The sequence below is a fragment of the Gekko japonicus genome, unplaced genomic scaffold (genome assembly GCF_001447785.1).
Source record: "Gekko japonicus isolate JY-2015 unplaced genomic scaffold, Gekko_japonicus_V1.1 scaffold633, whole genome shotgun sequence".
In the NCBI taxonomy this organism is placed as follows: domain Eukaryota; kingdom Metazoa; phylum Chordata; class Lepidosauria; order Squamata; family Gekkonidae; genus Gekko; species Gekko japonicus.
In genome coordinates, this window is record NW_015175375.1 from 178178 (window position 1) to 200996 (window position 22819).

General features: G+C 42.9%; 1 protein-coding gene across 1 annotated transcript in view; it reads right to left on the minus strand.

Moving 5' to 3' along the window:
* NHLRC2 (NHL repeat containing 2) overlaps positions 1-22356 on the minus strand; it is a 55909-nt gene extending 33553 nt beyond the window's left edge. Inside the window, exons 1-3 of the mRNA XM_015425532.1 lie at positions 22191-22356; positions 13591-13743; positions 1412-1867 (exon numbers count right to left, since the gene is read on the minus strand). Of these exons, the coding sequence (XP_015281018.1) occupies positions 1412-1867; positions 13591-13743; positions 22191-22356 (775 nt within the window). The remainder of the gene's footprint in view (positions 1-1411; positions 1868-13590; positions 13744-22190) is intronic.
* Between the last annotated feature and the right edge of the window lie 463 nt (positions 22357-22819).

A 22819-nucleotide genomic window follows, 5' to 3' on the forward strand; every position in this document is an offset into this window, starting at 1 on the left:
AAATCAAAAGAACAAACTAGACACACCTCTCTAGAGCACCACATTAAAACTGATACATTTTCCCTAGTACCACCCACTTATTTGGATTTATGATTATTGCAAGAACTTTTGGTAATGTATACAAAAGGAACTGTGAACTGAGAGATGATTTGCCTCAACAGACACCATGATTGAATAATGCACTTTTCTTATATTGAGGTGCTATCTACGGCATTTTTATCCTGTCCTCCTTCTAGAGATCTCGTGAAGGCTCAATTTCATCCTTCTGCGATAGGTCAGGAGGGACAGCGATTCACAAGTACCACCCACTTATTTGGATTTATGATTATTGCAAGAACTGTTGGCAATGTATGCAAAAGGAACTGTGAACTGAGAGACGATTTGCCTCAACAGACACCATGATTGCAATAATGCACTTTTCTTATATTGAGCTGCTATCTACGGCATTTTTATCCTGTCCTCCTTCTAGAGATCTCGTGAAGGCTCAATTTCATCCTTCTGCGATAGGTCAGGAGGGACAGCAACTCGACCTAGGTTACCTGGGCCCCGGTCAAACGGGCTGGATATCGCGGGGGGAGGCGTGGCTAATTGCCCCGGAGCGGTTTGATCCGCGGTTTGATCCGCGATTACGCGATCAGATGAGCCAGCGGCACACCACGGTTCCTTCCCTCGGCGCCGGCGGGTAAACGAGGGAACCGGTACTTTTCTCAGCCTGTCAATAGTTTGTAGATTATGAAATGTGTACCTGTGCTCAATAATGAAGCACCTATTTGCAGACTACTCTAACACAATATATGCTAAAAGATAACTGAAGTAAGCAAATTTCCCACTTTCCAGATGTTGGGGTGTGATCACGCCCGGATAATCCGCCCACCATCCGTGCCTCTCCCGCGGCAACTTTGCCGTGTGACTGGGGCCATTGTGAGGTTTTTGGCTGAATGGGGATGGGAACAGGGATCCCAGCTCTACTCCAAAAATCTAACCACTACACTATACTGCTTTTTCTCTTGAAGAGAAGGGTTACATCTTCTAGATTGCGACTGCTAGATATCATCAGTTATACATGATAAAAATAGGACAGATCATCAGAGCATTCACAGTAAAGACATGCTGACACTAAAAACATGCCTTGGTGAAATGTCTTCACCTAAACCCTGTTACTGGGTTTGTAGTTTAAGGTACTTTTCTCAGCCTGTCAATAGTGTGTAGATTATGAAATGTGTACCTGTGTTCAATAATGAAGCACCAATTTGCAGACTACTCTAACACAATATATCCTAAAAGATAACTGAAGTAAGCAAATTTCCCAAACAAATTTGTTTTCAATACTGCCAACTGTACAGTACTAGAAGCTATGCAAGTAACACAGAATTCAAAATCTATTGTGATAGTTTACTCAATTTACTCTTACCTCCAATAATGTGCAGAATTTGACCACTTTTCCTGACAACCAAAATCCTGTGATGTCCGGTGTCTGCTATTACCAACCTGTCCCCAGAAGTGTCCACTGTAACTTTTCCAGGAAACAGCAAAGGAGAAGGTGGCAAAGAATCTCTATAAAGCTGTGTCCTAATTATATTAGTTTTGATCTGTCCTTGCTCCCTGTAATACTTCAGGGCTATGGATATAAATAGAAATAATTTTTCCTTGTGTCCTTCACCAACCAGAGTAAACAGCATATTCCCGCGGGGGCCAAGGATGACCAGGGTTGGCCAGCAGGACACCTCTAGCTCATGCCAAAGGCTTGCATCTGCATCATTTACCACAGGATGAGTGATGTTGTATCTCAGAACAGCACTTTTGATGTTATCCAGAACCTTTTCATTTGGAAATTTTGCTGAGTGCACACCAACAACAAGAAGGCCATCTGAAAGCAGAGTAAAAAAAAATTAATTGAAAACTAGTTGCAGCAATTAAAAGGCTTAATAAAGTATAGACAACTGTTAACCCCAGGTCTTTGCACCAGAACAAACCATTCTATCTTATAGAGGTAAGGTTGATAAGAAATGAACTGAGAGGCCACTTCAGAGATGCCACATCCCCAAGGTGTATAAGGTGCAACACTACAAACTCCCTGTGCTGTCACACGGAATTCTGAGCATGCTTGGAACAAATCAAAGGCTCAGCAGAGCAATGGCTATTAAATAGGCTTACTGATCCACTGGAAGAGCTGGTTTTTTTATTCATATGGTGTCACTCTGTACAATGATAAGAAATGTGGATTATTTCTGACAATCTGGCACTTTGCAGGATTTGTTTTATACCTCTGTGAGCTTTTCAGGAAATACACTGTAATGGGAATTGGCTTATATAATCTAAGGAAGGCAAGGAATGAAAGATTGGAATTTACCTGAAGGTTTCTTCTCTTCAGTGGAGCAAAGCCATCCAAACTGGTTAGGTCACACCTCCTCTCACTCTAGGCAGGACTATGCAAATCTGTGTAGACTGTATTGACTTACAGCGAGGCTGACCCCTCCAGTCTTAGTATAGCCCAGCTCCATTTCAGATAGTGCGTATGACTAGATTTATTTTTTTTTGCAGTGGAGTGCGGATGATTTAGCCCCACCGAAGAGAAGAAGCTCCAATGTTTCATTCTCCTTCAGTGGGAGAAGTCATCCAAACTGGTTATATGCCCAAGCTACAACCTGGGTGGGATCCTTGTTTTTATTTTTATTCTGTTCCACCACTATGTTGCACACCTTTCTACCAGATGAAGCTTCTACAGATTTTAACTGGTCCCACCTATAGTGTCTTACACAGGCATAAAAGGTGCACCAGGTTACAGCTCTACAGATTTCTTCCATGGGAACCCTGGTGGAAAAGCTCACTGACATTGCTGCAGATCTGGTAGAGTGGTCCGTAACATCCTTTGGAAGTCCCAGGTCTTGCACTTCATATGCCTTTCAGATACATGGCTTGAGACCTTTTTACCTAAAGGCTGTGAGCTGTGAGACACAGACAGAAAATCCTTTAGCCTAATCTGCACTGTCCTATTTAAGCAGACGCATGGAGCCCTGCGCATGTTTAGTTTGTACCAGACTCTCTCTTTGGGACAACATGGAGTAGGACAAAAGGATGGTAGTGCCAACTCTTGGTTAACATGATAAAGGGAAAATACAGTTGCCACAAAGAAAAGATCCCTCCTGAGTACCACTGAGACTTTGTGAAATATACACAATTCCTTCCGGGCCGATAAAGCCCGTTTGGTGTAGTGGTTAAGAGCGTGGACTCTAATCTGGGAGAACTGAGTTTGATTCTCCACTCCTCCACATGCAGCTGCTGGTGTGACCGTGGGTCAGTCATAAATTCTTTCAGAGCTGTTCTCACAAGGGCAGTTCTCAAGTGAGCTCTCTCAGCCCCACCTACCTCACAGCGTGTTTGCTGGGGGGAGGGGAAGGGAAAGGGATGGTAAACCGCTCTGAGACTCCTTCAGGTAGTGAAGGGCAGGGAATAAATCCAATCTCTTGAGCCCGCCTTGGCGGGGAGGGCGGGGTAAAAGTCTAACCAATAAATAAATAAATAAATAAATAAATCTCTTCTTCTAAAGCTCCTAAATCAGAAATCCTTCTTGCAGAAGTCACCTCTGCAAGAAAAAGCATGTCTTCCGAGAAGGAAACTTTAGATTCTGACGATTTGAAAGGATGAAATGTAGGTTTGCTCAAGGCCTGTAACACTTTAGAAAGGATTCCAGTAGGCAACTTATGCCTAATGGGAGGTGCCAACTGTATGGTTCCTTTGAGGAAAAGCCTAATGTGCTTATGAGAAGAAAAATTATGCAGTCTCTTGCGGTCTTCTTGCTTAAAAGATATATTTTGCTACAATTTATTTGTATGCATTTATATTGTAAAGGTTGCTCAGTGTACCCTTCTTTGCAGGCGCCTCTTGTGAGATGTGCAACATGATTGTTATTGCATCTTCATTGTGTATTTGCTCAAGAGTCCTGGAAAATAGGTTCTTTCCAACCATCTCTCTGCACAACTTAATTCTCTCTCTCCACCATCTGCATGAACAAGATTGGGGACGACGACATGCAGATCAGAGGCCTTTTAAAATTTCCTTTTGCCCTGTGTGCAGCCCAGAGAGAACACTGGCAAGAAATGTGCACTCTGCACATGTTCATGCTCTTCCTTTTGCTGTTACCTAAAATTGTGTGGTACAGTTTCAAAGGGGCAACTAACTGGGATGTATAAAAGGAATGACAGGATTGCGCATTGAAAACAATGGGAGAGGCTCACATTGGAGATAATGAGATCCAGGAACGCCAATTGACTTGCATGGGCTCCACTGGCATTTAGTGTCAGTATTTGGATTTTAGTTCATGGCTGATCCAAGGTGTGTTAAGAAATTCAGACCAAAAAAATGGCATGATTGGGAAGCTGTCCAGTATCATGACTCTTTGGAAGTTGATGTCTTACATGTCTCCCACTTGCTCTGTTTGGGTTTTAAGTAAGAGAATTTCCCATTGTGTTGGGTCCCCTGGAACAAATCTGTTGTTTTCCCTCCCCCATCTTTAATGACACCCAATTAAGGCAGATGATGTCTCACCTGATCTTACTGTAGGACTATCCTTGCTATAGGCTGCTTTGATGTGTTTATGGTAGATGGCAAACATGCGCAGCATTGTGTACATGCCTGATGGTGTGATGTCTGTTTGGGATTATACCTTGTCTGGTCTTAATGTGTGTGAAGGCACAATAGAACACATGCTCCTCAAGACTACTATAAACATTAAAGGTAAAGGTTCCCTTGCTCGAAAGCCAGTTGCATCCGACTCTAGGGTTGCGGTGCTCATCTCCGTTTCAAAGCCGAAGAGCCGGCGCTGTCCGAAGAAATTTCCGTGATCATGTGGCTGGCGTGACTAAACACCAAGGCGCACGGAACGCTGTTACCTTCCCACTGAAGTGGTACGTATTTATCTACGTGCAATTTCTTGCTTTTGAACAGCTAGGTTGGCAGGATCTCTTTTAATTAATATATCTCCCAGGCATGTTGTTGCCAAAATAATCTTTTGATTGTTTTCCTGATTTATTGCAGAAAAAGAAAAAGCATACTAACTTGATCTGTATTTTCATGCTTGTTGTAGGGTAGCTTCCCTGCAAGAGCAAAGGAAACCTAAAGTGTCTTTAGTCAAAGTGTAAAGCTGGCTCGGCAGCTCTTGAGTTGGGAAATACCTGGAGATTTTTGGGGTGGAGCCTGAGTGGTGGACGTTGCCTTCTGACACACCGATGTCAGGGTGATGTCAGGGGGTGTGGCATATGCAAATTGGAGCTCCCCCCAGTCTATACAAATTTGCATATCCCTCCCTGGAGAGAGAGGCAGTGTGATCTAACTAGTTTGGATGACTTCCCCCACTGAAGGAGAAAGAGTAGGAAAATGGAGAAATATGGGGAAGTCTGCTGGAAACAGCTGAAAAAACTGCAACAAAGAACTGAACATCTAGAACAGCAGTCCACTGCAGTATATGGACACATTAGGATTTGAAAACCTTATCCTGTCTTAAGAACATCCTTAAGGGCTTCAAAATCAAGAACAGAATCAGAAGTGCATGATAGTTCTGTATATTTTGTTTCTTCATACTATCATTTTCTCTTTTCTTAACATAACCTTGAATTGCAACCCTTTCCATATTAACTTCCTTGTTTACTTTTATCCCAAGTGGGCAAGTATTGCTTGATGCTCAGAGATGGAGAAAGCAGACTAGAGTACTGTGTCCCATGGGAGGCGGAGTCCCTGGAATTCTTTGCCTCATGCACAGGATTTAGCTGTATAAAGATGCAACACCGATAACCTATGGGACAGAGGTATGCCATGGCTTGTCCATCTACATGGCAATATTCAGGATAGAGGGAACAACTTAGTATACTTTCATATTAGGATTAGGGGCTGATAACGTACATTAGTAGTGATCAGCTGCCCAATTTATTGCTGACAGAGGAAACACCAAAATGGCACTACCAAGTTTTATCTAGTCTGTACGTCATTACGTAAAGGACAGAAAATTCCAACCTGTAACTTTTCCAGGAAGCAAAACTTCCCATTTTAAACTTCAGCTCACATCACTGGGTTTAATTACTTTTAAAATATGCACATGAATATTTATATCCCACTGAAGCCTTACCAACAAACATAGCCCCAAAATAAACCAAATTAACACAGTGCACTGTAATAATATGAATAAAAATGGCTTACAATTAACCAGCAATATGGGCAACATTCATTGGAGCTCCCCCCAGTCTTTAGGAAACAGGAACTATGCTGCTACTCATTTTGGTGGATTGCTTCTTAGACACAGCTTTAATCTTTCCCTTTAACTGTGTTAAAATGTAAATGGTGACTTAATATACTCAGCTTTCATAAATGATACAGGACTTACCTTCTGAGACATTTTAGGGAAAATATGATGAAGTCAATAACGAGACAGACAGGTTTCACACACAAATGTACTTTTTAAAATCTGTTTTAAAAGTTACGGAACTAATAAAACCTGTGCTAATCAATTTACTGAATAATCAATCTGACATATTAACTGAACTATCAATCTGCTCTTGAAACACACAGATACAGAGCCAAGTTCAATCTCAACTTTAATGACACCCTTTTAGCGCCTCTAGCAGAAAATCTCACAGAAAATTTCCTTGTCCTTCTGTTGTTCAGTGTTGATAGAACACTGCCATAAATAAGATTCTAGCATTTTGCTCTGTTAACAGACACAATCCTATATCCAAATAATTGCATAAAGTGATAGATACGGTCACTTCCCACACACTAGCTTAAATAAATACATTTTATATTGCTTTGCATTTTATTTCTTACCATCTGGAAGAGAGGTTTTATTAATGCTGGATTTCAATTACACCCCTTTTTGCTGTGGGCCAGATGGATACACTTAAGGACAGTACAAAGAGATGGGAGAACATTTCCACATTGATAAAAAATAAATAAATGACTGCTGTCAAGTTGCAACCATCTTACGGCAACCCCTCATGGCAAGAGATAAGCAGAGGTGGTCTGCAATCGCCTTCCTTTGCATAGCCACCCCCCAGTCTTCCTTGGTGGTCTCCCATCCAAGCACTAACCAGGGCCAGCCCTCCTTAGTTTCCAAGCTCTTAAGGACAGTAGGAAGAGATGGGAGAACATTTCTATACCGAAGCACTCCAATATTCTTTCATCCATACAGTTTTTAAACAATGTGTGGGGGGGGGGTAATCTGCACTTCACACCTCATTGTCAGGCTCCAAAGACACACAGAAGACTCCTGGGCAGATGCTCCAACTGGCATTCTTTTTCCCCTTACACATTTAGGCTCTAAGGATAAGCCACAGACTTCGAGATCTCTGGTCTCAGCACTAATCCCAATGCATTCATTCCTGTTCTACTTCCTGGGCAAGGGGACAATCTGCAGGAATGGAGACTAGACTACATTGCATAGGAAGTGGGAAATATCCTGAAGTGCTTTGACTTTTTATTCAATATGAAAATGCTGTAGTCCTATACATATTGAAGTTAGTGAGATTTAATCCTCAGTAACATCCATAGGGTGAGGGTGCAAGAAATGAGAGACAAGGAGAGACACAAAAATGGCAGAAGAAAGAGAACAAAAAGTAATTGTTGATATAGATCAGGGGTGTCGAAACTTGCTTAACGTAAGAACCACATGGAATAAATCTCAGATGTTTGAGAGCTCCAAGACATGAACAAATATTACATGTTTTTACTGGGAAATATGCAAATTTGCTTTTTATTAACATTAAATAAGACTGCCAAAAATAATAACAAAAGCTGTAAAAGCAGATATTGATAATGATATGTATTTGTCCAATGATATTTGTTTGCTAATAATATTTAGCTTCCCCAGCCGCCCTGCCGGGAGCCGCACAATATGTGTGAAAGAGACGCATGGGGCTCCGGAGCCACAGTTTGGCCACCCCGATATAGATCAAGGCACCAAGCCACAAAATCTCTACCAACCGGATAAAACTATATTTATAATTAGAAAGATTAGTTTCCTTGCTGTGTACAACATTAATCCTGCATTGTATGGTGAGGACATTCATGTCCCAAAGCAGATAAGAAACATGCCCAGGAACTTAGGCCAACTGTGGCTCTTATGCGTGTGCTTGCCAAGTTTTCAGAAACATGACTTTCCTCTACACACTACCACGGTCACTGTGGAAACACTTACCAACAAGCACTTCTGTCTGGAAGATTAACCACACACAGGTAACCAAACTACACTTTATATCGCTTTGCATTTATATTGCACGAACCTTCCCTCTGTGTACAGTGCAGACCAGAAGTGGCGTACAGATACCCTGGCAGGATAGCAGTGTGTTGTCAACATGAGGCCATACCAGAGTAACTGTTCGCTTGCAAGTAGGAGACACAGGAAAACAACTACTGTCCAGGGTGACTACTAGCAACTCTACTCTGATCTGCTCTGCTGCTGTCAAAAAGCACCCATACAATCATCAGGAGCAGCTGTAGTCTGAGATGAGCAGCTGTAGTTTGGTTACCTGTGTGTGGCTTGCATCCTTTGAAGGCAGCCATTGAGTGTTTGTGTTGTAAGGTGGAGTACCTGTAAGGGTTCTGATCAGAGGACTGTTAGTTATATGGTTCAGTGCCTTGACTGTTTCTGATCAGTGTTCCCTTTTCGTGCAGAGTGGCCTTTCTGGGGGTTCCCATCATCCAAGTCCCCTGTGTGTGTTCAAAGGGTGCTAGATACGAGGCCAGAGATATATAGTGCCATTCTGTATCCCTATCATCTGAACTATGAGTTCCTAATGGTAAATAACACTCTCGAGGACTGCAACTGGCTGCAGACTTAAGAGTATGGCTGGCTGCAAGCCAGGACTATGCACTATACTGCACCAGGGATGTGGGGAGGGGTCTCTATTCTTTCCCACTTGCATTGACCTCAGTGGGATATCATAAATATACACTAAGGTTGTCTTTGCTCTAACACTTTGCTAGTGTTGAGAACATGCATAGGGTTGCCAAGTCCTCACCTCATGAAGAGCGGGGGAGTCCTGTGCTGGTCCGGGAGTCCATGTGCGCGTGTCACCCGGAAGTGACGCAATCACGTCGGGCACGTTGGGGGCGGGGCCACAATCATCCAAGGGAAAACCATAGAGTTTTCCCTCTGATGATTGTGGCCCCGCCCCCAACATGCCCGACGTGATTGCGTCACTTCCGGGTGACGTGCTGACGCCAGGGATGTCACATGCTTTGGGGGTGGGGTTCCTCCCGGTGCCCGATCCACTGGCAGCGGGTAACGGGTCTCTTGGGCAGGGGTTTTCCCACCCCCCGGGGGGACTTGGCAAGCCTAAACATGCCTGAGGCTGGAGAAACCTAAGAACCAAGCTAAGACCCACTCTGCCCACAATATGCCCCTGATACAGCCCAATTCTGTGCTGCCAGCCTGACACATCTCCAAGGTGTAAGCCTTATTAATCATTACAATCGGTTCAGAGAGAGGTCTTCTAAAGGTACTCTAAAGTAAAGTTGAACTCTCTCAGGCCAAATTTTACTATGTGAAAATGCATTTGAATTTGAATCTGCAATAAAGGGCTAGACAAGAGCAGCAAACTGGCCCTTATCCAAAGTATTTCTGTTAAGAAGCACTTCCTCAAACAGCAATCCAACAGGCCATTTCTAGACTGATGACGTGAAATGAATGTGCATTAGGGCTTAAAATAACCTTCTGGATGCCACACTGTACACAGAAATAGCACTTGCAATGATAAGAACAAGAATATATCTGATAGACATGCTATGTGGTATTAACTCCTGTGGAAACTGCCCTTTGTTCCACAGACAGACCTATGAAATTCCAGATGTGTATGCATTAATGAAAGAAAATGAGATGACCTTGACAATATCACACAACAGCTCCTTGTATTCAAGCATTTCCTATCATAGCAACATATATTTTGATATGAAATAAGTATATACTCGGGGGCATATGCACCACACAAATTAAAAACATGTATGGCAGAATAGCAAAAAACTTTATGCTGGAACACTAAGTATATGATAAAAAGGATGCTTATTCTGCCTGCAGTCTAGAGTTCTGTGCTTTTAGTTTCTGATTAATCAAAAGGTTTAGGCTCCTGCAAGTTATTTTACTTACTAGGCACCTTAGCAATAAATTATCTAGTCGGGGTATTTTAGTAAGGATACGGTTTCATTCTGTAGAATGACTAGACCCAGTACTTCAACATTCACAAAACTACGAGGCTATGTAAATGGCCAAAGTGACTCATGCATGTCCTGGAGGTTACACATGTCTCCTTGGCCATCTAAGCCATATTGCAGATTAAGATACACAGTTGTCCCAGTCCTGCTGCCCCAGCCCCAACCTATGTTGAGATCGAAGGTGCTGAAGAGGAGGTGAAAATCAAGAGGAAACGATGATGCCAGGAACAGCCTAGTCCATGGGTGCCCAATGTATGAAATTATTGGGATTCATTTAATTTATACCTGGTTTTTTTTAAAAAACAAAACAAATTTTATGCCCAGCCCTTCTGCCCTCATCAGAGCCACCACGGTGGAAAACAAATTAAAAACATATAAAATAAAACACACATCTTACAAACCGCTAAAACCAAACAAGAACACATCATTAAAACCAAACTACACATTCAAAAATATTAAAAAATTAAAACACAGGGAACAATGGAGGGATCACTGAGGGAATGTCAGACAAAACAAAAAAGTCATCTGCTGGCAGAAGATGGCAACAAAAGGGGACAGGTGAGTCTCTCTGGGGAGAACTTTCCAGAGTTTTGGTGCTATGACCAAGAAGGCCCTCTCCCGGGTTGCTACCCATGTAATCACAGAAGGTAGGCACACCTTAAGCAAAACTTCGGGTAGTGGTTGGGTAGGTTTGTAAGGGAGGAGGTGGTCCTTCAGTATGCTGGTCCCAGGTCATACAGGGCTTTACAGGTCAACACCAGTACCTTGAATTGTGCCTGGAAACAGTCTGGGAGCCAGACAGGAGTGATCTGGTCTCTGTGATCCACTCCAGTCAACAACCTGGCGGGAAAATCCTGCACCAACTGAAGTTTCTGAACACTTCTCAAGGGCAGTCTGGTGCAGAGAACTTTCCACTATTTTAATCTAGATGAAACCAAGGCACGCACCACAGTGGCCAGATGTTTTCAGTCCAGGCAAGCCCACATTTGCCAAACCAGTTGAAGCTGGTAAAAGACATTCCTGGCTACAGGTGCCACCTGCTTAGGTAGCAGCAGGTCCGGGTCAAAGAGTACCCCCATACTATAGACCTGTTCTTTCAGGGGGAGTGCAACCACATCCAGAATGAGTGACACCTTAAGTTTTAGGTCAGACCTTCCACTCACCAGTAGTACTTCTGTTTTGTTGGATTTAAGCTTCAGTTTAGTAGCTCATGTCTGCTCCAAAACTGTCTCCAGGCACTGGTGTCCCTACAATCCCCCTGGGATCAGCCAGAAGCATGAGATAGAGCTGAGTATCAAGCACATATGGGTAACAAGTCAGCCCAAATATCCAGATGACTTCACCCAGACGTTTGAAAGGTGCAGGGGACAAGACAGAGCCAGCCAAGGGGTTGAGCAATAGTCCACCAACACCACCTTCTGAAACCTACCCCCCACCAGGTAGGATCAGAACCACCAAAAGCGTTACTTCGCAGACCCAGCCCAGAAAGGCAGTCCAGAAGGATTGAAAGCTGTCAAGGCATAAGAGTTGCACTCCCTATCTCTCTCCATCTCATGGTACAGATCATCCACCAGGGATGACCAAGGTTGTTTCAACCCTGTTAACCAGGCCTGAAACAAGACTGGAAAGGATCTCAACAATCCACTTCATCCAGGAATGCTTGATTTATTAATATTTATTTATTTATTTATTTATAATTCGATTTATATCCCACCCTCCCCTAAGGCTCAGGGCAGCTAACAACTGGGGCAAAAGCCATAATTAAACAATTAAAACAAGATAAAAACATAACAATAGTACAACAAAGTGCTGGTGCTCTGATGTTGCCCAGCCATCAGTAACTATCGACCAGTCTCAAATATTCCATTCTTGATCAAGATGACTGAATGGGTGGTCATTCAGTCATCTTGATCAAGAATAGAATATTTGAGACTGGTCGATAGTTACTGATGGCTCATGGGCCCAGGGTAGTGTACTCACCATATCCTGTTTCAAAGCTGCGGCAGCCACACCCTGTCTCAAGGAGGCATTAATTACCTCTCGGACTCAGTCAGCTAGCTGCCCCTTGGCAAATCTGAGTAGCCAGGAAAGGCCAGGGTTATATAGGCAGGTAGTAGGCCTCAAACCTCCAAAGAACTCTGGCCTCACCTTCAGACTTCCCTCTTCTGAATTTTGTCTTTGAATTGGGATCAAGTATTTCAAGAAATCAGGACACACATCAGGATTCGGGAATACAGAAAATCTGTTTTATCTAAAATATCTATTTATATCCCTCATCTCCTTAAACTCAGGGCAACTAATACAGCAACATGAGGTTGTGAGGACACAAAGCAACCCTGTTAACAAGATTTAAAAAATGCACAGATTAAAAACACCCAGAATTAACATTTTCACAGAATTTAAACTGCAAAATGCTAGCTTTTTCGTCATCTTTTAAAATTTTTATGCTGAAGTCAGATGCTATGGTAGACCCACAATTGCTTTCAGGAATAAGGCTGCCATTTGGTGTGGAGGGGAAGCGATTTCCCCCGGCTGAAATTGACATGGCATTGTGCAATCACACATCCTTTGTAGCTGCGGGCTCAGCCCATCACTGCCCGATCAGACGGCACGCTCGGCCAAGTGGGGTTTTTTGCCTTTTGTTTCCCATGTGCATAAACGAGGAATTGCACCTCTGCACTGAGGGTTCCCCATGTAGTATGTGGTTATGCACATACTGCTAAGCAAGGAAAAAAACCGACATGGAGTTGGGATGGAATGAGCAGACCATCCCGATGGCATGAGAGCGTGCTTGAGCGATCAGACGGGGAAAGTCCATCTGTAGCCTGTCAGCAATCATTAGGACCGGACTTTCCCCGGTGTCTTTTAACTCAGCTTCTGTGACAGGGCAGCACGAGGTGCTGATGGCTGTGGGACCTTTCCCAGATGTTGCTGTCTGATCATGCCCTTTAGATCTGTCAGGCATTCGCAGCTGAGTTGGATTTAAAGGCACATCTGACCATGGCCCAAGTTTCCTAAAATCTAGAAAATGGATTTCAGGATATTTTCAAAGAGGAGGCCTTTTAAAAAAATTTCTTGCAACTGTGGTCAGGAAGACTTAGCATTTCCTTTTTTAAAAAAAGAGGGAGGAGCTGAAATTCTTATTGCGACAAACTCCTAAGATTAATTTTTGTGTTGATATTAAGTATATGTACAAATATTACTAGTGATATTTTGAATTATACTACTGATTCAGGCCCTTCTCTAGAAACAGACATCTACAGGTAACCCTTTTGAAGAAGTACATGGGAGTATGCCGATTTCTAATATTATAAATTCAGATTCTTTGCAAAATTGTTAATGACAAAGTTACTCTGTGACGATATGAGTATTCTCAGCAAACAAATTGATTGATACCTTTAGAAGAGTATTTCTGTTCTAATTCATGGAGATCAGGCAGCACGTGAATACAGTTGATGCAGCAGTAAGTGAAGAAATCCAATACAACCACTTTCCCACAAAAGTCTTTATGCAAAGAAAGGGGACCTTCAGTATTTAGCCATTCTAGACCTAGAAATTAGAGAGCACATGAATAAATTATTTCCAACAAAGAAAAGTGCATGGAACAAACTAATTCAAAATTAGTAGCTGACAAGATGGACTTACAAAGGATCACCAGAGGGCGTAATTAAAAAATCTCTCAGCAATCAAAATCTCCTCCACCAGGATTCTGTGGTCACTGAACATACTCATTTCCCCATCTTTCCTTCTCCCATTCATCTGCCCCCATTGTTCTGTGTTCCTGAAGCATATTCAGTCAGTTTTTGAGTCCCCACCCCCTTTTTGCTTTATTTGCAGAGTCATATTTTTCAGCCTAGAGTTATCAAAATAAGTGGAGACCACTAGCCTCTCTTTGGAGGCCTGGTTTACTGCTTTCACCACTAGCATTGGGGCCTCTGTTATGAAGCGTAATGAAGATTTTGCCACACTGAAATCTGAAAGGAAACTTTTTTATGAAGGTATTAAATATGCTTAAGCAACCTGAGAGGTAATCCCAAATGCTGGTAGTCAATGAAAGATAAAGCTACACATTTGTGTTATTTCATATTACAAGTATATCACCCAACATATGTCAAGAATTATGATCCAAAACCATTCTGACAATAAAGGATAAAATAAAATAGTTCAATTTCAATGTGGATAAAGAAAATTATTTAACATAACTAGTTGAGGACCCAAATAATTGTGTCTCCACTTGTACAACTGAAGAACATAACTTGACAGATAAGTGACACAGGCAGATGGGAACTGCCCACCTCCATAAAAAGTCTTGTTTCTTTTTCATTTGTTGTTATTATATGTCTATTTAAATCTAGAAACATTAACTTCCTGATTGAAGGAGTATAGGAAACTTTAGCCAGTGTGGTGAGTATCTTACTGGGAAGTAATTTCCAAAGCTGTCTTGATGTACAAAAGAGCGTGTAGCAGGGATGGCAAAGCCCTGCTGTGCAGTGACAGATCGATGTTAAAAAATACTAAACTTGTTGTGTTTTAGTAATTTTCACAATGATTTTAGACTGATCAGCTATAAAAGTTTAACAGTCAACAGGTATTCAAAATAACTTTTAACAATTTCCCCCCCCCCTTTCAGCTAATACATTGGGAGGGAAGGGGGCATGGCATAGCCCACTCTCATCTGAGAACTGAGCCAGCTGAGGTGGGAGAAAGAACCCAAGAAAGAGCTGCTGGGAAGATGAGTGTTTTTTTGCCTTTCCTAAACTGCTAAATTACTGGGGAGCATAAACTGACATTGTTTTGTGAGAGGACAGAGTTTGAGGGTGAGTGGGTGCTCATAGCCTGCTGGAGAGTGGTGTTTCTGTCTGGGTCTGTTTCGGTCTTTTGTCTGGTCTGTTGCTCACTGAGCAAGGTCTGTTAGGCAGTGGGGAACTTTCTGGGACAAGTGGAATCTGCACAAAAGAGATAGACTTCACTTGAGCCAAAAGGGAACTAGGCTGCTGGCGATTAATATCAAAAAGGTGGCAGAGCAGCTTCTAAACTAATTGGGGGGGGGGAGTTGACAGGAACTGGGGAACCTCCAGTTCAGGACAAGCCAGTACACAAAGGGACACTGGGTAATACTAACAGGAGCATAATTGAACTTTGGAGTGAGAAAACAGAAATGGATAAGATATTGAACTATACTGATGAAAAATTGATTAAAATTGTATGTATTAATGCTAGATAATAAGACACAAGATGAAGTAGTCAAAAATTCTATGGTTAAATGGGCACAAAACTTGGGACATAACATTGATTTGGATCAATTGTCTCAGGTATGGAAACAGAATGTAAAGATTACCAAAGCAATTTCATATAAAGAAAATACATATAAAATGTTTTATAGATGGCATATTACTCCAGCTAAATTAGCAAAGTTTTACCCTAACCTACCAAATGTCTGCTGGAAATGCTAAAAAAAGTTGGTTCTTTTTTCATATGTGGTGGACTTGTGATAGAGTTAAAAATATTGGTCTTGGATTCATGAATTATTACAAATAATGTTAAAGAGTCCTATACCTTATGTACAGAACTGTTTTATTGAATATTTTACCAGAATTTTTTTTAAAAAAGGATCGTTATCTTATAATACATGTAGTAACAACAGCAAGAATACTGTATTTATTTATTTATTTATTGGTTTTCTACCCTGCCCTCCCGCCGAAGCATATTGTATGCTAAGCATTGGAGAAGAAACGAGGTACCTTCAAGAGAAGAAATTTTAAATAAAATGCTTGAGACTGCTGAGATGGATAAACTAACTTTAATCCTGAAAGGACAAACAGAAGTAACTTTTGAAAATACATGGTCAAGATTTTATAAATGGATTGAAGAATACAATAGTTAAAATATACAGACATACAACCTTTTAAAAAAGCATAAAAACTTTATTTTTTATTTTTAACATATGTAAAAGACTCCTGTAAAAATACAAGGTGGAACATGGAAAACAAATATGGTACGAGGTACATAAACTTGTAAATTGATGAGGTAATGGAATCCCATTTATGTATGTATGTGTGTTTGATGTTTGTCTTTATAAAAAATAAAATGTTTATTAAAAAAAAGAACTTGGGAGTGAGGGCATGATGGTGATTGAAGGCTATGTGCGGTGACTAAGGGGTCAAGGGAGGCAAGGGTTACTGGAGAAGTAAACACATTATAGGTCTCTATATACCAATGCTAGAAGGCTCCAAGCTAAGAGGGGAGCTGGAGTGCTCGGTGTTCAATGACAATTTAGATATAGTCGGTATCTCAGAAACATGGTGGAATGGGGAAAATCTATGGGATACAGTCATTCCAGGATATAAGCTCTACAAGCAGGTCAGGGTGTGGGACAGGTTGTTGTTGTGTTGTACATCAAATAGGTTATAGAATCAATTAAGGGGAATTAACTCCCCAACAGAAGCAATATATTTTATTTTTATTATTTGATTTATACCCCACCCTCCCCACCAAAGCAGGCTCAGGGCAGCTTATAGGTAGAAATACTGGGCCCTAAGGGTTACTTAAAAGTGGGGGTGTATTATCGCCCACCTAATCAAACCCTTGAGGCTGATCTTGAGATGAAGAAGGAAATAATGGAAGTGACTAAAGCAGGTAATATTATTATACTGGGAGACTTCAACTACCCTCACATTGACTGGATAAACATGTGCTCAAGTCATGCTGTAGAAATTAGATTCCTAGACATCATAAATGACTGCGCACTGGAACAGTTGGTCTCAGAGCCAACCAGAGGGGTAGTGATCTTGGACTTGGTCCTGAGCAGGTCTCAAGACCTGGTGAGAGATATAGAGATTGCTACACCAGTTGGGAACAGTGACACAGTACTATTAAGTTCAGCATTAAGGGAAATGGAAAGTTACCCCTAAAGGCCAAAACTTTTCCATTTGCTTTCAAAAGAGGGAACTTTACAAAAATGAAGGGAATAGTAAAAAGGAAGCTGAAGGGGAAACACAAGAGAGTCAAACCTCTAGAGGATAGTAAAGGTTCCCTTGCTCAAAAGCCAGTCGAATCCAACTCTAGGGTTGCGATGCTCATCTCCGTTTCAAAGACGAAGAGCCAGCGCTGTCCGAAGACGTTTCCGTGGTCATGTGGCCGGCATGACTAAAAACCAAGGCGCACGGAACGCTGTTACCTTCCCACCGAAGTGGTACCTATTTATCTACTTGCAATTTCTTGCTTTTGAACTGCTAGATTGGCAGGAGCTGGAACTAGAGATGGGAGCTCACTCCATAATGCGGCACCCGGGTCTCGAACTGCTGAACTACTGACCTTCCACAGCCTGCAGTTCAGTGTCTTAACCACTTGTGTGGTTAACAAAGAAAGTAAGGAAGCTACAAAAACTAAAAAAAAAAAAGGCTTCTTTTAAAAAGCAGAAGGTCTGCCCCAATGAATCGAACAGGAGGGACCACAAGCTGTGGCAAGAGAAATTTAAGCCAATAATTAGGCATGCAAAGAGATGTTGAGGAGCGGGTTGCTAAAAACATTGCAATAAACATTTTAAAAAATATATCCAGAGTAGGCAACCAGCCAGAGAAGCAGTGTGTCACGGCAGGACCAGGGGGCGTGACACAAGCAAGCAAAAGTCCAGGAACAGTCCGAGGTCAAGCCGGGCAAATCAGGTAGCAAGGTTCAAGCAGGTTTAAATCACAGTCCAAAAGCAGGATCAGACATACCAAAGTTTCAAGTCCATAAATCACAACAATACCAGAGGAGTCAGAGATGAACGCAGGGTCAACAAAGCCAAAGGTCAAAAGCCGAGGATCAAGCCGAGAAGAATTCCACAAGGTCTGGAGCAGAGATGCAAGGATTCAGGTCCTGAACAAACGATGTTTGCCAGCACAAATGACTGCTGGCAACAGACTTGCATATATACAGTGCTAGCTAATCAACTCATTAGCTAGCCAGGAGTGAGGACAGGATCCTGTCAGTAATCAGGGCTAAGAGATCTTCTGGCACGCATGCGTGCATTCTGCCTTCGCTCTCTCAGCTGTTGTCTTCTTACATTCCTGAGCCTGGTTACAGGTGGAGGCGAGTCTGATGATGAATTACTGGGCTGCAGCAGAGACTGATCCCTTGCAGGTGTTCCCTGGGAGGCTCTATCCTCCTCACCACTTAGATAGCTTTCAGCTACAGGATCCAGTCTTTGCCTTTCTGCTGCAGTACTGTCCTCAGGAGCCTGTTCAGGGTCCTCAGGAGCCTGCTCAGGGGCATCAGCAAAGGCAGGCATGACATCAGCAGGGGCAGGCATGACACAGTGGGCCCTTTGGATGACAAAGGAATAAAGGGGTTGCTAAAGGAAGATGGGGAGATGGCAAAGAAGCTCAATAACTTTTTTGTTTCTGTGTTCACTGTGGAAAGTATGGGGCATATACCTATGCCACAGCCCTTATTTTCAGGAAAGGAGTCTGAAGAATTAAGCCAAATTGAGGTGACCAGATATGAAGGTCTAGACCTCCTGGGGAAATTAAAAACCAATAACTCACCAATTTCCGATGGCATACACCTGAGAGTTCTTAAGGAACTCAGATGTGAGATAGTTGATCTACTAATCTGTATATGTAACCTATCCCTAAATTCAGCTGCTGTACCAGAAGACTGGAGAGTAGCAAATGTTACACCAATTTTTCAAAAAGGGATCCAGAGGGTATACAGGAAATTCCAGGCCAGTCAGGCTAATGTCCGTCCCTGGCAAATTAGTAGAAACTGTAATCAAAGATAGGTTAGGCACAAAGAGAAAACCAGCCTCACCAATCTGTTGGAGTTCTTTGAGAAATTGAACAAGCATACAGACAACAGTGACCAAGTAAATATTATATACCTGGATTTTCAAAAGGCTTTTGACAAGGTACGTCACCAAAGACTCCTGAGTAAACTTAGCAATCATGGGATAAGAGGAAAGGTTCTGCTATGGATTAAAAACTGGTTAAATGACAGGAAGCAAAAAGTAGGAATCAATGGACAGCTTTCACAATGGAGGGAAGTAAGCAGTGGAGTCCCACAAGGATTGGTATTGGGTCTGGTAGTAATTCATTAGTTTATAAATTATGTGGAACTAGGAGTGAGTAGTATAGTGGTCAAGTCTGCAGCTGACACAAAATTATTGTATGATTTTAATATGTTGTACACCGCCCTGAGCCTTGCCTCAGCAGGGGCAGGTGGTTAAAATCTAATTGAATAAATACATAAATAATCAGGATTGTAAAAACCAAAGCTGTCTGTGAAGAGCTCCAAGAGGACCTATACAGACTGAGTGAGTGGGCAGCAATGTGGCAAATGAGGTTCAATGCTGGTAAGTGTAAGGTGATGCGCGTTGGGAGAAAAAAATCCCAACTTCAAGTGTAGGCTTAATGGGTTAAGTAGGCTGAAATGATCCAAAACCAAGACTGAAGACGTGCTTGGGGCCTCGAGCTCACTCACTGTTTCAACTGTGGCGGGGAGGTCGCGGCAGAGCAACAAGACTTTATCCGCGAAGTAGCTCGCAAATGCCTCACAGCCAATGTCCAATTCCCTAGCGTTTGGTCTGCCCTGTGGCAGAGCTGTTGTAGACCAAATCGTTCTAAACTATTGGGCTGGGCGCGAGCTCGCAGATGCAATCGTAGCCGCGTAGTAATCTCTCTTCGCAGCTCTCATAGGATCTCACAAATGTCCCATAAGATGCTCTTGTAGCTTCGTCACTAGCGCGACGCCACCATCTCTCTAGCCATCTCAACTCTCGCTTCATAAGCCGTAACTCCTGGGTGAACCAGGGAGAGAGCCTAGAGCGAGAGCGCAGAGGGCGCCAGGGAGCAATCTCGTCGATGGCTGCAGAGAGCCGGCTATGCCAGTTCTCCACAAGCTCATCTAGTGAGCCACCAGGGGGCATCGGATCCCACAGAGCCATCTAGAACCGCACTGGGTCCATCTGGCTCCACGGGCAAGCTAAAATGTGCTCGCTGCCTAAACAGGGTCGGGGCAGCACATTCAGGCGGGCCTTCAGGGCATGGTGGTCTGACCATGGGACTGCCAAAGCAGTAACTCGGTCCACTGTTACCCCAGCCACAAAAATCAAATTGTGTGTGTGCCCAGCTCAGTGAGTGGGGGTCATTACATATTGGGAGAGTCCTAGCGCCGCCATGGACGACACCAGGTCCGTTGCTGAATAGAGGTTGCATCATTAGCATGGACATTGAGATCACCCAGGACTGTCAGTATAGGGTGTTCCATCAGGGACGGTAGGCTATTGGCCGGTGTGTTAGGCGGTCGGTACACCAGCCGAATCACCACACTCTCCCCGGCCTCCCATACCAGGCTGGCACACTCAATGCCCATGATCTTTGGCGATGGAAGCGCCCTGAAGGAGTAAGCTTATATATGTAATGCCCCTATGTGTGAGTGTGTGTGTGGCCTCATTTGGAACACTGTGTCTGATCACCGTTTCTTCAAAAGGCCATTGCAGAGTTGGGAAAAGTACAAAGGAGGGCAATCAAGATGATTAGGAGGTTGGAACACCTTCCCTATGAGGAAGGCTGGGACTTTTCAGTTTGGAAAAGAGTCAACTAAGCGGGGACATGATAGAGGTTTATAAAACTATGCATGGGATGAGAGACTTGACAAAGAAAATTTTTTCTCCCTCTCCTAAAATACTAAAACTCAAGGGAATCCAATGAAGCTGATGGGCAGTAGGTTCAGAACAGACAAAAGGAAATACTACTTTATACAAAGAGTGATTAAAATGGGGAATTCACCGCCAGAAAATGTAGTGATGGCCATAGGAGCAAACAGCTCTAAAAGGGGATTAGATAGATTCATGGAGGATAAGTCTATCAATGGCTACTAGCCATGGTGGCTGAGGGGAACCTACATATTCAGAGGCACTAAGCCTCTAAATTCTAGAACCAGGAGGCAACATCAGAGGAGGGCCTTGGCCTCTACGCCCCGTTGTTGGCCAACCAGGGGAACTGGTTGGTCACTGTGTGAGAAAGGATGCTGGACGAGATGGACTACTGGTCTAATCCAGCAGGGCTCTTCTTATGTTCTTATAATATTGGAAGTTAAGCAGGGTTGGTACTTGTCAACAAATCTTCCTTCACAAGCTCTACATAGGCTCTCTGAATCCTCACCTATTTAAGATGTTTAGCTCTTGATTAGGAGATACAAGTACAACAAAGAGGTCAAAAGGTACCTAGTAAATACACACATACGGCTCAGATGTGCTTACCTAGATACACACATACAGCAAAAAAAACCCCAAACACAAAAACCCACGCTTCCAAATTCAAACACAACTTTTATAGACAAATTGGTAGGTGTGCACATATTCTCACAATAATTTATCAGCATACGGATAAAGAAACTGTTGTAGACTGTGGGTTAGACATGCAACCTATCATTCGAATAGTAAAGGTAAAGGTAAAGGTTCCCCTTGCTCGAAAGCCAGTCGAGTCCGACTCTAGGGTTGCGGTGCTCATCTCCATTTCCAAGCCGAAGAGCCAGCGCTGTCCGAAGACGTTCCCGTGGTCATGTGGCCGGCATGACTAAACACCAAGGTGCACGGAACGCTGTTACCTTCCCACCGAAGTGGTACCTATTTATCTACTTGCAATTTCTTGCTTTCGAACTGCTAGGTTGGCAGGAGCTGGAACTAGAGATCATTCGAATAACGCTCAGCCAAATACTAGAAAACTCAGCTATCCTAACGGGGAGTCCAAAAAAAGTGGCTGGATTTTCGGAACTGGTATGGTTGCACTTAACCTAGGGAACCCCGGTTTCAAATACACCGGTGCGAGCCTAAATTTAACCCGCTTCACAGGATTGTTATGACCATAAAAGGAAAGACAAAAGTTCTGCGGGCGGAAAGGATACATAAAGCACAGCGATAGTTAACCAGAAGTGAATGATTCTGAGGATGCGCAAAAGGTGGGATGAAGCCCTTCCGCCCACCTCCATCTCCTCCAATCCACAACGCAGCTCACCTTTTTCAAACTCCGGGACTTTCAAATCCCGCTCCCACGTATCCACCTTTCGCAAGTGCTGGTAGACCAAGTTCGCCTTCTCTTGAGACGTCAACGCGTCCTCAAGCGCGTAGTCCAGCTGTGTCTGCGCGGCCAAAAGGGCGGCCAGCTCGCCGCCCGTCGCCATATTGTCTGCCTCGCTTCTTCTGTCTATGAAGTAATCCCAGAGGGCGCTCTTTGTTTACTGATCTGTCGTTTCGTTTTCAGCAGATTCAAGAAAATACTCCGTCCAGTGGCGGAAATAAGAAATCTGCAGCAAGACAATTTATTAATATCGTCTCATTAAAAAGATAAAAATTTCAATGGTTTTCTTTTTATGTAAAATGTATTCTCAAAAAAGCGCGGGCAACCGCATGTCCGGCAAACAAACAAAACGGAGTTGTGATTTGGATTCTGCCGATTCCGTAGAAAGAGTAGTCGGTATGATATTCCTAGTAAATGAAATGCAGGAAACAACAAAAATTTTGGATTCATGATAATCCAAAATATTATAATTTTATTTTTTTTAAGGATACAGTGCCGAGGAGAACAATTGTAGAAGAGAAAGTGCGCTTCCTGTTGGATAGCATGATTCGGGAGGAAGAAGGTAA